The sequence below is a fragment of the Monodon monoceros genome, unplaced genomic scaffold (assembly GCF_005190385.1).
Source record: "Monodon monoceros isolate NGI ecotype Baffin Bay Population unplaced genomic scaffold, NGI_Narwhal_1 Super_Scaffold_20, whole genome shotgun sequence".
NCBI lineage: Eukaryota > Metazoa > Chordata > Mammalia > Artiodactyla > Monodontidae > Monodon > Monodon monoceros.
The window spans coordinates 101,613,788-101,630,876 of record NW_021703777.1 but is presented as its reverse complement, the minus strand read 5'-3'; the positions used below and the strand labels follow the sequence as shown (position 1 = coordinate 101,630,876).

The following is a 17,089-nucleotide window of genomic DNA, read 5'->3' as shown; positions in this document are numbered from 1 at the left end:
TCAAAGGCTCTAGCCCAGAAGTGGCACACATCTCTTCCTCTCATATTTCTTGGAGTCAGAGATGATTTCCCTAGTTTTTGACCTGAGCAACTGGAAAAAGGACTTGCCATTTATGGAGATAGAAAAGGCTGCCAGAAGAGCAAGTTTGAGAACATGGGAGCAGACTCAGAGTTCAGTTTTGAGCACGTTGAATTTGAAATGCCTACTGGGGACACCCAAGCTGAACTATGTCTTAGGCAGTTGGATATGTGAGTCTGAGAGAGAGAGAGAGAGATCTAAACTTGAGGTGTAAGTTTGGGGAATTGTCAGCATATAAAATCATGAGACTAGACGGGAGCATGAACATATGGAGAAGAGATGCAGAGTAACTAAAAGATACTGAGATGGAGCAGGCGTGAGTAAAAGAGAAAGAGGGGCAGGTGGGGGGCAAGAGAGAGTGGTTCTAATTTCCTCATATAAGTGAAGAAAGGGCATAAAGAAAGAGGGAGTGAGCAGCAAACTTCACATTCAGTATAGATTGAACCTGTGTTATGGAGAGACAAGTATCTTTCCTGCATACCAGAAATAACCATTTAGATTATATAGCAGAGTCTGGGGGGTCTTGTACAGCACCCTTGGGGAAAGAAAGCAAAATACAGGGTATCCATAAAAATCTTTGTACAGTTTGAATTTTTGAAAAATTTGTTTCTGTGTATTATATAAATATTCTATAAAATACAGTCTTTTGCGTGTAACTCAAGAGTTGGCATAATAAAAAAATAAAAACCTATTTACCACTATTTGAAAATACCTATCCAATATAATGTAGGGTTTATTAATGGAATATGGAAGAAAGTAGTTTGAACAAATGAAACATTAACAATTTCATTTAAGTCTTTATATTTTTCCTCTGTTGTATCTTTACAAATTGTTTATGTCAAATAGCAGTGAATTTGTTAAAAATTTAAGCTGCACTAGAACTTTATGGACATCCTACACAATAGGAAAAAAATCTTATAATGGCCACAGAATCTAAAATAAAGTGTTTGAAGACTAAACAAAAGATGAGGAAAACATATATGAAAGGAACAATAGAACTTCAAAGAGTAATGTGGGAGAAAATGTGGTTTAAGATTTGAAACTTGCCATTTCCTGTTTTGGAACCTAAATACTGTACATCCATCAGTTTTTCCCAAATTAATTTCTAAATTTGATGTAATTTAATTCATACTCAAAGGAATTCTTTTTCTGGTAGAACAAGGAAAGTTTCTTAACAGAATCCATCTAAAATATAGATGATAAATAGATCATGTTAACTAAAAATTGTACTTTCAGTTCATTAGAAAAACTATTTAAGGTGATCGGTATGTCTTGAGTTCAGCTTTCATCACATGCCAAACTTTGAAATATGGAATTCTTATTGTCTTTCATTTTAAGGCAGTATTTCCAATTTTGATTTTTTTTTATGTAAGAATTATTTTAAACAATGTTATATATGACTAATTTATTTCATTATATTGTGGTAAAAAGTTACTGTAACTTCTGCACTTATAGAATATATTTTAAAATTTTTGATATCATAAATGGATAATTGTTTTTGGAGTTCTTTGAATTTTTAAAACAGTATATAGACAAATAGATCAATGGAATAGAATAGAGGGCACAGAAATAGACCCACACAAATATAGTCAACTGATCTTTGACAAAAGAGCAAAGGCAATTCAGTGGTTCAGTGGAAAAGGATAATCTTATCAACTAATGGTGCTGGACCAATTGCACATTCACAAGCGAAAAAACAAGGCTTGACACAGACCTTACACCTTTCACAAAAATTAACTCAGTTGATCATAAACGTAAATATAAAACACAGAACTAGGAAACTCCTAGAAAATGACATAGGAGAAAAACTAGCAGACCTTGGGTTTGGCGATGACTTTTTTAGACACAACACCAAGAACACGATCCGTGAAAGAAAAAATTGATAAGTTGGACTTCATTTAAATTAAAAACATTTGCCCTGTGAAAGTCAAACCACAGATTGGGAGAAAAATGTTTGCAAAACATATCTGATAAAGGACTGTTATCCAGAATATACAAAGAACTCTTAAAACTAAATATAAGAGAACAAACAACCCGATTAAAAAACAGGCCACAGGGCTTCCCTGGTGACGCAGTGGTTGAGAGTCCGCCTGCCGATGCAGGGGACACGGCTTCGTGCCCTGGTCCGGGAAGATCCCACATGCCATGGAGCGGCTGGGCCCGTGAGCCATGGCCGCTGAGCCTGCGCGTCCGGAGCCTGTGCTCCGCAACGGGAGAGGCCGCGACAGTGAGAGGCCCGCGTACCGCAAAAAACAAAACAAAACAAAACAAAAACAAACAAAAAACAGGCCACAAATCTGAATAGACACCCCACCAAAGAAGACAGACACATGTCAAATAAACATAAGAAAAGATGCTCAACATCATGTTATTACAGAATTGAAAATCAAAATGACAAGAATAACACTACACACCTATGGTATCTCAAAATACCGTAACAGCCAAAATTCAGAACACTGACAACACTTATTGCTGGTGAGGATGTAGAGCAACAGGAACACTCAGTCATCATGGCAGGATGCAAATAGTACAGCTACTTCGGAGGAAAGTTTGGCAGTTTCTTGGGAAACTGACACTACTTCAGCCAGACACACGCCCAGGGAGTCCCTGATATCAGTGTCTGGTCCAGAAGGCCTGGGTATTGAACTGGTGCTCTGACTGAGCAAACAGTGGCTTCGTCTGACCCAGTCATCAACCTCCTTAAGCTGAGCATCTGTCATTTTTAGAAGCTTTGCATCTTTTTAGTCTTTGCTAGTCATTGTGTGTGTACAGATGTTTTGATGGGGGTTGGAGTGGGAAAGCCTAGAGGAATAGAGAGCTCTCTGGGTTCCTAATTTAGATGGGTTTATTTTTGTATTCAATATCTAATAGTATTCCACTGTGTGGCTGTGGTACAGCAATAAAAAGAGCAATTTATTCAGCAGTAATAAGAAGTGAGCTCTCAAGCCACAGAAAGACGTGGAGGAATCTTAAATGCATATTGTTCATTAAAATAAACCAATCCGAAAAGGCTACATACTGGATGATTCCAGCCATATGACATTCTGGAAAAGGCAAAACTAGGGAAACAGTAAAAAGTTCAGGAATTGCCAACAGTTTAAGGGGAGGGAGGGAAGGATGGATAGGTGGAGTGCAGGGGGTTTTTAGGGCAGTGAAACTATTCTGTATGATAGAGTAATGATGAACACATGTCATTATACAAGTGTTAAAACCCATAGAATATACAATACAAACAATAAACCCTGATGTAAACTATGAACTTTAGTTAATAGTAATGTATCAATATTGGCTCATCATTTGTAACAACTATACCACATTAATATGTTTTATAACAGGAGAGTTGGGGCAGGGGGAGGGCACAGTTTATGGGAACTCTGTACTCTCTGCTCAATTTTTCCATAAGCCTAAAATTACTTTGAAAATGAAATCTATTCATTTAAAGAAAAGATTTATATATGGATTTTTTTTCTCTGAGTAGAAAGTAAATATATCACTGGATTGAACCATCTTTGACTACAAAATATCCTCAACTATGCTACATAATACTTTGTGCCTTAAATTCAGTTCCAGTTTGATATTTATATTGCTGTTCTGACATCGTTTTCTTTCATTTTCCTGATTAACCTTCGTCTGCCCATTTCATTGCTTTCAACCTTTGTTTCATTTGTTTAGGTAGATTGTTTTTAAATTGGGAAAAAAATTGTTCTAAGAAACAAAAGTCATATGTTCTCTAAGTATGTATTAGCTTCCAAGAGCTTCAGATTATACTTCACATCATATATCTATTTGTTATTCATTTCAGTGTTAATTTGTGCCTTCCCTGCTTTTTATATATTTGAAGATTGCTGTTTTAAAATGTTTCTACCAGATCAAGGCAGTTAACAACTCTTCAGAACTGCTCTAAAATTATTTTATTTTTCTTTTCTCTAAAAAATTTAGGACAAAGTTGCTTTAGGAGCTAAGCCCTATAAAGAAGAAATTGAAGAGCTCAAAACAAAGCTGGTGAAAATAGACCTGGAGAAGATGAAAAATGCCAAGGATTTTGAAAAGGAGTATGTCTTTGCCTTAATTGAACATGACTTTAAAAGCTTAAATTTCCTTTCAAAACGATATAACTTTCTTTGCATTAGTTAACTTTTTTAAATATATGAAAATATTGTTATTGCTTTTTAAAAAAATAAATGCAAACATTCACAGATTTTAAATCTATTAAATTCTCATTACATATGCAAAGTTTTTAAAATAAGCACAATTCTGATTACTAACACACTATGTCTTTGGATGCTTCTTGCTCAATCATATTTAAATAGCTTTAAAATATCCTTTTTATGCTTGAAAGTAAATGTTAAGAACCTGTGGTGTATTTAGCAGTTTGACTAAGGTCTCTGTTGGTTCTCTTAATTTTATTTGTTCTTCCCATTGTATTTTTATGAAAAAGTTGTATTTCCTTTGAAATTATAATACCTAATGCCCAAGAGCATATCCTCTTTTTATTGATTTATTTATATATAGTACTATATACGTAATAACGTGCCTCAAGTTCTTTGTGGTATAGCATAATGAAAAGAACGTTAGCCAGTGTCAGGGAAACTAAATTAGAAATATGTTGCCTCTAATGAATATATCACCTTACACAAGCTGTTTAATCTCTCTGGGCCTCACATTCATAATCAATAAAAGGATAGGTTTATATTAAAGGATTTCTTAAGATCCCTTCTGGCTCCTAACACTTTTAATTCTTCCTATAAATATTTAATGATGATATCTAATTTTGCCTAAAATGTAGCACTCTGAATCTTCATTCGTTCTAACCAGGCTTCTGGTGATAAGAAGTAAAACTTAGGTCTATTAAGATCTTCATTATAAAAAGCAATTTTACTTATAGAATCGAATCAGCAGATACTGTCAGCCTCTAAGAACAGCAGAGTATCATTGCTGATTTATCATTGCTGATTAATGCTTAAGCAAACAGTTCACAAAATGTCTCTACCAGGGAACAATGGGTAGAATTTGACCTTTGACTGTATCACCTTAGACCAGAGCTACAGCCGGGGTTTGCTTTCCTGACAATGTAGAAAGGAAGCTGCTTTTTGCTTTCATGCTCTGGTAATTGTTGTACCTTCAAGGTATTTCTAGGACCTCATGGTAACAGACCAATTATTTATTTTATGGTGCCCCCAGATATAATTTTACACAATATCCGGTTAATAGCTATTGGGCTTCCAAAAATTTTAAAAGAATTGATTTCTCAATGTTAAAAAAAATTGCTGCTGCAACCAAACAGAATACTTCCAGTTTGGTGGTGTTATAGCTGTAAGGTGCATGATACCAGGAGGGTGTCATGAGGGCTCATCTACTGCTACCAGGACATTGTGTTTATGTGATGTGTCCTATTAGAAAATTCTTGACAGCAGTTGTGTTTATTCCTTCATTAAAAATTAGTTTCTGGGCTTTTACATATTTCTATTGTTCTTAATAGAATCGCTTCGACAAAAGCCACTGTGGAATATCAAAAAGAAGTTATAAGGCTATTGAGAGAAAATCTTAGAAGAAATCAACAGGCCCAAGATACCTCAAGTAAGTAGAAAATGCTGATACTTCCCGATCTTTCCATTTTACTTCAATACACTTACATATTTTGAAGACTGCTATTACAGGTATGATAGTCAAAAATAAAGCTAAGTTAATCACTGATTTAGAGAGAACTTTTTATTTTTTTAGTTTTTTGGCTGCGTTGGGTCTTTGTTGCTGCATGCGGGTTTTTCTCTGGTTGCAGTGTGCGGGCTACACATTGCGGTGGTTTCTCTTGTTGTGGAGCACAGGCTCTAGGCACACGGGCTTCAGTAGTTGTGGTACGTGGGCTCAGTAGCTGTGGCTCACAGGCTCTAGAGCGCAGGCTCAGTAGTTGTGGTGCACAGGCTTAGTTGCTCCGCGGCATGTGGGATCTTCCCAGACGAGGTCTCGAACCCGTGTCCCCTGCATTGGCAGGTGGATTCTTAACCACTGCACAACCAGGGAAGCCCCAAGAAAAAACTATTTTTAAAATGAATTCATTGGGCTCATATTTATCCTGTGACATCTCCTTAGTTTACTGTAATCTTAACTGTCTGTCCATTATAGATTTTTAGAAAATACAAATTTTACTTCTGCATAATCAGATCTTTACCTATTGGTGAAGATATCTTCAGCACTGTAAAAGAATGACTTAACTATCAGGGTAGAAGTACACTTCCCAATAAAAATACAAGCACATGTCTTAATAGATTGTAACCATGTGCACAGTAAATATATTATCAGTTCACAGTAAAAATAACTAAATATTATCCTACTTGTTCTTGATACTGAAAATATAGAGTTGCTGCGTACTTGCAAACTTTTTGAAATTTATCTTAGGAACAGTCTTCAAGTTTAATGATCAAATTTCTGCATATATATCTCTCAAACTATACCTTTTTCTGTATTTCTATCTCTTATATTTCATTTGAAAAGAGAAAATGCTGAACAGTACTTGGGGCAGCTTTGTATAGTAAGACAAGCATTGAACTAGCAGTCAGGGACAGGCCTCTGAACTGATTGCTCTCACTTAAGGGCTGTGTGAAATCCTGAAGACAATGTATATAGTAAGGATCAAACTAAAAGTTGTGTGTGCAAAGCACACTGAAAATTCTAAAGGTCAAGCAAGTGTAAGATGATATTTGTGTGTATTATTGTCCACTCATTTAAAAAAAAGAATTAGAGATAGTGTTAAAGATGATCACAGCTACTATCTGGAAAACTTCAAGGGATAAAAATAGAACTGAGGATTCCTTGTTGTTACAGAAGGGTCAAGATAATTACTCTTGATTTGTAAGTGACTTTCAGGTACATATTGTCCCTGAATTCAGAATAATTCAAAAGGAAATGGACATTGAGTATCTTCCCCACACACACCTTATCCCCCTTTTATAAATCATCAGTGACCCAGTGGATTATTCTATTTCATAAGCACCTCACACTTGTATGCAGTTTTATCTAAAATTTACAGAACAGTCCCTTACATTACTTTTACACACACAGTGTAGAATACTTAATAATATATGCTCTAATATCATTCTAAGGTTTATCTTGTGAACAGGTATGTGTTGAATACTTGTGATGCACTGAATGACAGGGGTGGACCCCACACACACTGTAGGAAGAAGCCCGCCAGGTGATTCTACTGCTCTAGAAGATAGATCAATGGAGGACAGCTCTGGGGAGGATTGTTACTACTACAGTGATGGTGAACGATCTCAGCAGGATTATGAGAGTGGAATTGGTGGGTGGAGAGAAGCAGGAGGATTCGAGAGCTGTTTAGAATTGATGACCAAATAGCCGTGTGAGGTTAAGGGAGAAGGAGGTGGGCAAGGATGACTTCCAGGGAGATGGTGGTATATTGGTTTTTATAGTGACTTACTACCTTTCATAATGTTTTCTTTATTTCTTTATTTGGAACTACTAAAATTATCACCTGTCTGTATTTTTGCCTCCCACAGTGATATCAGAACATGCTGATCCTCAGCCTTCAAATAAACCCTTCACCTGTGGAGGTGGCAGTGGCATTGTACAAAGCACGAAAGCTCTTATCCTGAAGAGTGAGTATATACGGCTGGAAAAGGAAGTTTCCAAGCTAAAGCAGCAAAATGAACAGCTAATAAAGCAAAAGAATGAGCTGTTAAGGTAAGATCTGCTCACACGATATAGAAATTATACTTACGTCTTACATGTTGGGGAGGATGATATAGATACATACATAAATAGTTTTTGCAGTTGGCAATCCTTCACACATACGGAGAAAGTAATTTTTAAGTTACATAAAATATGTCTTTTTTAAAAGGCATAAGAATATGGTAGCACCATTCCAGATGTTGGTTATCTGTCAATTGACCTATTTTTAACTAAGCCAAGAACTAGGAAGTAAAGAAGGATCTTTGAGGGAACAGCTTAAATATACCACAAGTCCATATACCCAAGTCAATGAGGCTCTTATTCAAGGAGGAACCCCTTAGGTCCATTATCGTAGCCTACTTAGTTTTACTTTAAAAACAGTTCTGACAAATTTAATTATTTGTCTTCTACCAATGACTAGAATCTTGTGCTAACCTCTACCAATGAGATGAGGAAAAAAAATAGGCATTAAACAAATAATTCCACAAATAACTAATCCTTTGTAATGAGTGCTATCAAGCAAACAGCAACAACAAAAAATAGGACATTATGAAAGGGTATAACACAGAGGGATCAAACCTTACCTAGGTATGGGGAGGGGTGGTGATCAAGAGACTGACCTTTAAGACTGGATGTGAAAAATGAGTAGAAATTAGGCCAGGTGAAAGGAGAGGTGGGTAAGCCTTCTAGGCTGAGGGAGCAGCATGTGCACAGGCTTTGAGTCAGGAAGGGTGACCAGCTGGTGGAACTGAAAGACATCCACTGTGGCCAGGGCATAGAGACTGAGACAGTGAAGTGCAAGATGAGATGCCAGAGGTAACTGGTCCAGGTTACACAGGCCCCAAAGGTCATTGGGAGGACGTTTGGGTGGTATCCTAAAACGTAATGGAAGGATTAATTCCACTGGAGGATTTTAAGCCAAGGCCTGCTGAGATCAGATAGCATCACAGTATAGGAGGCCCCAATTTAGGAATCTGTTTATTGTTGTCCAAGCAAAAGATAATTTTGGCATGGACTGGAATGGTGCCAATGCAGATAAAAATAAGGAAACGAATTTGAGAAGTAAGTATGAGGTTGTATCAACAGACTTGGCTCACGTAAAGGAGAGAAAGGCCCCTAGGATGGTTGCCCAGGTTTCTGTCTGGAGAAACTGGATAAATGCTGGTGGCATTTCCTATGAGAAGCAAGACTGTAACTAATCCAGAAAAGTACCATGAATTATTTCTTTTAAAATAACAAAGGTACATTAGAATCATCTACCCAGACTGATTTATCGAATTATGGCCACAAATTATCAACAGATAAACCTCTGGACGATATCACTGATTTGTTTAAAAACCTGATGTCATGCTCTGAGCTTTCTTTTCAAAACTCCATGATTTCGGAGGTTTATTCAATTACTTAAACTATACTGACCTCATTTCATTTTCTGAACTGTGGAAACAGTCTAAACAGGAAGCATTAGGTTGAAACTTAACTATAAATATGATTAAATGGTAAATTATAGGTTATGTATATTTTACCACAATTTAAAGCAGTTTTTTTTTTTCTTAACTTAAACATGAGTACGTTGCAGGAATTGCAGTCTTATGTCCTCCTTTTTTCTCCACCTCCACCCCACCCGCCCCGCCCCGCCCCCTCACATTTAAGCAATAATCATCATCTTTACAATGAGGTCAAAACGTGGAAGGAGAGAACCCTTAAAAGAGAGGCTCACAGAGAAGTAACTTGTGAGAATTCTCCAAAGTCTCCTAAAGTGACCGGAACAGCCTCTAAAAAGAGACAACATATGTCATCTCAGTGCAAGGAAAGGAATTTACAAGATCCTGTGCCAAAGGAATCGCCAAAATCTTGGTTTTTTGATAGCCGATCAAAGTCTTTGCCAGTACCTTCTCCAGTTCACTATTTTGATAACTCAGGTTTAGGCCTTTGCCCAGGTAGGTAAATATACTGGTTGCTTGGAAATGGGGCGGGGATGGGGGGCGGATAACAGTTGGAACCTCTCTTTAATGTGTGATCCCCACAGGGCAAGTGTAGACAAGGGAGGATGGCGTTGATCAGGCTCACAGTGCACAGACTTCATTGCTGTTTCTGTGGGAGAAAGTTTCTCCAAAGCACAGCTCTGAAGTGCAGTAGTCACTTTTTACCCCAAGTGAAGCTTTTTTTTTTCTTTCCTTTGGTATGTAAAAATTCTCCTTGTGAGTCATTGCTTAGCAAATCAAATCTGAAAATAAGATATTTCTTTAGAAATGCAAGAAAACAACCCCAAGTGAAGGTTGCCTCTTAAACCCTCAGCTTTCCCCTGGAATGGACAAGCAACTCTCCCAAGGCCATAAAGATACTACCTTATAAACAAAACCAGTTTTACTGAAAAAGATTTTCTTATCGATTCAATGGGCCAGTATTTCCAATAGTATTATATTCATTTTACACAAGCCAGATCATAGACTTGTATCATTTACTTATTCATTTAATCGATCAGAATTTTTTTATTTCAACTCTGTGTCACACATTAGACCCTAATGGTACATTAATAAGCAAAACCAGATATGGTCCCTGCCCTCTTAGAGCTTACAGTCTAACAGGTATAGACAGTAATCAAGTGACAAAAAAAGTAAAATTCTAGAGTGCAAAAGGCTATGAGACTTATAATAGGTTGTTGTTTTTTAAATATTACAGAAGTCTTCCTTGAAAAAGGGAACTGAGATCTAGGAGGTTAATGTGAGTTAGCTTAACAAAGAGGGGAGGGAAAAGCATTTCAGGCAGATGGGACAGTGACAGCCGCCATCAGGGTAGGAGGAACCACAGTCAGGGGAAGGATTGAAAGAAATATGCTGTGACCAGAGCACAAGGAACACAGGCTTCTGTGGATGTAGTCAGTGAAGCCAAAGAGAGAGCTCAGAGCCAGACATGCAGGACTTTGTAGATAGTGTAAAGGAATTTAAACTTGATCCTGTAGGCATATAGAGGAAGCCGTTGGAAGACTTTAAACAATATCAGGGGAACGTGATGACTTGTAAATTTTGAAAACATTACCTCAGATGTTAGGTAACCAACAAATCATAGGAGCAAGAGTTTGACAGTTGCCTGGACAAGGGTGACAGCATGAACCTGGGCAGGTGCAATGGAGATGGAGAGACGTGGACAGATGGGAGAGATTTGGGGGCAAAATGAGCAGTGCTAGGTGCCTGATTGGATGGACTGGGGTGGAGTCGGGGATCGCCCCCAGCTCTGCGGAGGTGCTATACACAGAGGTGGGGAACATGTCTGGAGAAGCTCTGTAATATGGCGTTTCTCAGTCTTTGTCACCACATAGCATTTATCATGTGCCCACGTGTGTATGGCCACGGCCCTTTGTGACAGTGTATCTGCCTCTCAGAAACACCCTTTTATGCACTTGTAGAAACCTAAAGCAACAAAACTACATTAAGAGAGGCAGCTGCCAGAGATCATTTAAAGCTCTGAGCAAAGGTTACCAGGGTTTATGAGAACTCTGCTTTGTGACAAAGAGGGAATCAGTCTGTTCTCGTCAACTACACGTCAAAATTGGATCACGTCAGCGCTCTGACAGTGCTGTTAGAGATATAGGAAGGAACAACGCAATTTGGGAAAAATTTTGAACTATTCACTTCATTGAACAGTATGTAACAAACATTTGAGGACCTTCCATTAGCTAACACTTCTATGGAACTTTTGCTGTATACACACACACACACACACACACACCCCATTTTAGAAGGGTCTATTCAAACACTGATAAAGTTTTATAATCACCTATTGATCTTTATCTGACAGTGCCAAAGGCACATGCATAATATGAAGTAATCCAACCTCAAATAAAAATGCTTAAGTTTTTTAATCAATACATGGGTCTCTCTGGTACAGTTTTTAAGTAAAATAAAAGAGTAGACTGGAGGGATATATAAATCAAAAACTGACCAATTCAGAATTAAAGGACATAGTCTCAGCTTGAATTAGTAAAATGTCAGTCTAAAATAATTTTAATTATAAAAGGAAATTTATATTATCTCAACACCTAAGATAATTTCCAAGACCCGTTGTTCTAGATTTACCTTCATGAATATAATAATTTGAAAATAGATATTGTTTATAAACAAATAGATGCAGTTGAAGTGCTTTTTAAAGGCTCAAAGAAAACTTTTTAAAGATGGCTAAATATTCTCTAAAATACATAGTATTTGTACAGCTCACCATTTTTTTCCCCTCTAAAAATAGGACAAAAGAAAATCTAACTGAGTTAATCTGTGTTTGGTTCACTTTGAATCTCAAATTGATGAATTCCAAATAAGACTTTATTACTTCTTGGTTTTATGTACAATATGGTTTTTCTAACAATTCATCTTATAAGAAAATGGGGAATAAACTTCTTCAACTCTGAAGCTAACACACAATTGTGAAGCAATCATACTCCAATAAAAAAAAGTTCTATTAAAAAAAAAACTTCAACTCTGCCGAAGTGAAATATAGTTTTTTAACAAGCAAAATAATGAACCATGTTTAAGTGCTGTGTTCCATTCTTCTTACATCTCTTCTTATATCTCTACTCCAAACATCCTTTTCACTTTAGTTGTATTTGGGATTTGTGTATGTTTTTACTAAGATTACTTTTGTTGTTGATTTTTTTTTTTTTCCTCTCAGAAGAACAAATTGCTGGAGCAGAGACTGTGGATCCCCAGCCAGGTCCTTGGCATGTGTCCTCTGGAAAAGATGTGCCCGAGTGCAAGACTCAGTAGCTTACTCTCTGTCACTTTTCTGGGGGCCCAGCGTTCCATGTTTGGAAATGCCTGCGTTTATCCCTGGCAATGATGTCACAGTCCAACTTAATTTCACTTCAGTTTTCACTTTGCCGGTAGAATTGGAAGGTGAAGGAACGGGATTCATTCCCGTTATTTAGAATGGTGATAGCAGTCAATACCTTCTCCTTGAATGTGGTAATCCTTTAGAAGTTGAATAGTTTTATTTATTTATATGTTTTGTAAAGAATAAAGTTATTGAAGGAAATTTCCAATCTTTCCACATATACATAAAATGTATACTTTTTCATTAATGTAAAGTTATCCACATGTGACTTAGAGAATTCCAAAGCATGATTCATAAATTAATATGAAACATCATTTAATTAACAAAATTACAGACTCCCTTTTTAGTACCTTGAACATTCAATAAACGTTTGCTTAGTTCTGAATGACGGCACCATGTAATATTAACTGATGGTTTCTCGGTGGGGTACTCAGGGTATATTTGGCTCTCTTCTCTTCTTGTTTGTTGACTTTCAGAATTTTGCTGTAAAAATACACACATGCATTCCACACTTAGGTTGTTAAGGAATAGCAAGTGATACGACCTCTTCATTTTCTAGTTTTAATCTTCCTTTTGCTGTGATAAGCTACAAAAGTTGTTTCTCACTTTTCAGTGTTTTACCAACTACCCCACTCCCTATACAAGCACTCTAAATTGGTTGGTTTGTTATTAGACTTTGTACCCGATTGCACATTTATTCCCAAGTAGAAGAACCACATAGATTTATTTTACCCTTTCACTTTAGACATGGGGAAACAGCAACCAGAGTTTCCATCAAAGTTTTCTAAACCTGGGGTCCTCACAGACACGTAAGACATTCTAAGGTGGGCTTCTTCATGTAGGCTGTAAAACCTCTGAAATTTAATGTTAACGTGTGTGTGTGGATTCATTTTTCTAGGGTACTAAGGTCCATACTTGCTTTTATCATACTCCCAGAGGGGTCTCTGACCCTACAAGAGGTTATGAACTACGTTTTAGAGAGTATTTGATATTTTATAGCATATAACTTTGAAAAACCACATAGAACAGCAAGATGCTTAAGGTTCAGAACAGAGTTAGTGATTTCAAGGCATTCTTGGCTCTTTGGTAAGAATATTTATTCAAAGGAAGAGATTATGAATTGCATCATAGCCATCATTCTAAAGTCTGGATTGGATATTTTCCCTTATCTTAACATACTGTCACAGGGATTCACTAGGGCTGAGGGAAGAGTGTCCCCTCCTATAATCTCCCCTGGGCCTGTTTCTCCTTTTCACCCTTACCCAAACAGAACACTATAACAGCACTGCAGGTTTGATTCTTTACGACGTCTAGTAGGTACGTTCACCTGAATAATAAAACTAGTTTAAAGGCCATTAAAAATATAATCAGTCATCAGGTTTCCAGTCTAGCAGAATGTTGCTTAACTCTGAATTTGGATGTCCATTTCCTTCCTTGGATTTGGGAAATTTGGGGCCATTATTGATTTCTTCACATCAGCTCTTCGTCCCCGTCTCTCTTCTTCTGGTCTACTTGCTAGTGTCCCATAAGTACCTTAGGCTCCCTTCACTTTTTTCTTTCATTTTGCTTCTCTGACTGGATAATTTCAAATGACCTGTCTTCCACTTTGTTGATTCTTCTGCTGATCAAGTCTGCTGTTGAACCCCTCTAGTGAATTTTTCAATTTGGTTATTATATTCTTCAGTGCCAGAATTTGTTTGGTTCTTTTTTATAGTTTCTATTTATTTGTTAATATTTTCATTTTGCTCGTGCATCATTTTCCTGATTTCATTTAGTTGTCTGCATTCTCTTGTAGATCATTGAGCTTGTTTAAAACTATTATTTTTAATTCTTTGATAGGTAATTCTTAGATTGCCATTTCTTTGGAGTTGGTTTCTGGAGATTTATTTTGTTCCTTTGAATGTGTCATGTTTCTTTGTGTGCCTTCTGACTTTTTGCTGGGTTTTATGCATTTGAGAAAACATCCACCTCACCTCTTCTAGCTTCGTACAGGGGAGCACCATCAATGAGCTCATTTATAGATGCTGGGGTCCTCCGAATCAACCTTTTGGTGGGATTGCAACTTCTCTGGGCTTGTGTGTGTGATTTGCCAACTCGAGAGGGTTGCCAGCGCCTTTTTCAGGAGCTCATAACCTCTTCCTCCTTCTGGTGTCTGTCTGCAGTACTGCAGGTTCTTTGTTGCTACAGCAGGAAGCCACCCCACTGCCCATTTTTCTCATTGGCCCCCAGGCAGCCAAAGTACATCAGCACCCCAAGTCAGGCGAAACACAAACCAGTCACTTGTGCAGCCATCCAAGAAGCTGGAACATCAGACACACACTCTACTCTTCTTCCTCCCTCTCAAGGATGAAGCTTCGAGCTGGGCACGTTGTCCTGACTGTGCAGAGCCACACCAGCCTCTGATGGCACGGCAGGCTCTCTGGTGCCAAACCATGCCGGTTCCATCAGCACTCCAAGTAGGGGAGCGTGACCAGTCACTCAAGCAGCCCTCGAAAAGCTGGAACTTTGGGTGAATCTTCCACTCTCCTCTTTCCCCCTAGTCCCCATGATGGGGAAACTGAGCCAGAGACTAAGCTGTGCTAGCCTGGGAGAGGGGTAGTAGCAGGTAAGAAATGGCTCTTCTCACCCGCTTCAGTGTGGCTGTCCTCAGCTTTGCCCTCACCCAGGGTACTGCAATTTCTTAATGGGCTTCTGAAGTTCTCACAAAAGTATTTCGGTCCACATATGGTTGTTAAGTCAGTGTCTGTCGGGGAAAGAGAGCTGTTCCTCCATCAATGTTGGAATGTTGCTAACCTCTAATGATCTGGTTTCAATATTGTGATGAGTGTTTGTGAAGGAATGGTAGTGAAAATCAGCAATGGAAACTGCAAGAAGGTTAAAAAGCAGTAATATGGTCAGACAATACTAAAATGATCTGAAAAGCAAAATTAGGACCAGAGAAGACAAAATATATTTACTGTTCATAAGAAACATGTTCTTGAGCCTGGCAGAATTATTACTGAGAGCCTACCATTCATATTCAGTGAATATTAAAAGACCATCTACTATGAACTCATTGGTCTAGGCCCCAAAAGGTACTTTTGGGTTGTTTTTTTTTTTAATTTTTAAAGGGCAATGTTTGCTATCCATTATAACTGAATATATACTAATCATTAAGTACAAGTGTAACATTGTACTGATGGTTTTACATGCCAAGTCCTTCCTCACAACATCCCTGAGGTAAGTGCTATGACTATTTTAAAGATGAGAAAACTGAGATTTATAGTTAAGTGACTTAGCTAGTGAGGGAAAGACGTGGGACTTACCTTTATCCTTCTGACTTAACAGTCTTTGTTCTGAGCCACTGTGACTATTATAAATACATTTAGCTCCAAGAGCAAAAAAGTGATTGAAAGAAGTTTATTTTTCTCACATAAGAAATCCAGAGGAGTTAGTCTAGGGCTGTTGTCTTGAGGCTGTCTTCAAGGAACCAGGTCCCTTCTCTCACCCTGCTGTCTTTATGCGTCTGACCTCACGCCAAGTCACAACATGGCTGCCATGTCCCTATGCATCACAGATGCATTCCAGGAGAAAAGAAGGGAAGGAGCAAAAGTCAAAAGCCTTTCAGAGAGGCATCATCTTTTTATCCAGGAAGGAAGCCCTCAGAGATTGCAGCCTATGTTTCATTGGCCAGCTCTAGTAGCAAAGAAGGCTAGGAATTTGATAGTTGTTTTCCAGCCTTTCCAAAGTAAAAGGCAGGGGAAGTCAGTTGGGTGGGTGTTGAGCGAGCCCTACTTAAATAGCACATGCACAAAATAGCCTAAACAGTCGGCTCAGCTACACACCTGATAAAGTGATGAGTTACTAAGCCTCTAGAGAGGGCTCACAGGACCTAAGCCCATTCTTTTTGATCTGACATTTCTGTTCTCTTCAGCCAAACCTGATTTTTTGCTCTTGCCCAACAATGCACTTTGAAGTTCCCCAGACTCAACCCCCTCAGTGTACTCAGGATGCCTGCATTCTGCCACTAAGTATATATTAGTGTTAGAATAGACTGCGTGTGCCAAAATAACTGTACTTATACCTTAAAAAGCACAAGAGAATTTTTATTTCCCTCCCTCTGAACTATATAGGTCAGGGTCCAGAAAGGAAGGCTCCAGTATCTTCAGTGACCTGCATTCCTTCTATTTTGTTGCTGACTTCCACATGCAGTTCCTGGCTCATTCAATCTTTGAGTGCTCCCAGAGCAGCACATAGTAGGTGCTAATAAAAGAGAAGGGGGAGCTTCCCTGGTGGCGCAGTGGTTGAGCGTCCGCCTGCCGATGCAAAGGACACGGCTTCGTGCCCCGGTCTGGGAAGATCCCACATGCCGCGGAGCGGCTGGGCCCGTGAGCCATGGCCGCTGAGCCTGCGCGTCCGGAGCCTGTGCTCCGCAACGGGAGAGGCCGCGACGGTGAGAGACCCGCGTACCGGAACAAAAAAAAAAAGGAGAAGGACTTAGGTTAAATTAGTGAAGGAAGTGATT

General features: G+C 38.3%; 1 protein-coding gene across 3 annotated transcripts in view; it reads left to right on the top strand.

Moving 5' to 3' along the window:
- CENPE (centromere protein E) overlaps window positions 1–12,793 on the top strand; it is a 73,546-nt gene extending 60,753 nt beyond the window's left edge. For all 3 annotated transcript variants that reach the window (XM_029236103.1, XM_029236105.1, XM_029236104.1), the window contains 5 exons: window positions 4,018–4,130; window positions 5,558–5,655; window positions 7,593–7,776; window positions 9,415–9,701; window positions 12,424–12,793. In XM_029236103.1, coding sequence (XP_029091936.1) covers window positions 4,018–4,130; window positions 5,558–5,655; window positions 7,593–7,776; window positions 9,415–9,701; window positions 12,424–12,518 — 777 coding nt within the window. In that variant the 3' untranslated portion in view covers window positions 12,519–12,793. The remainder of the gene's footprint in view (window positions 1–4,017; window positions 4,131–5,557; window positions 5,656–7,592; window positions 7,777–9,414; window positions 9,702–12,423) is intronic.
- Window positions 12,794–17,089: the final 4,296 nt, after the last annotated feature.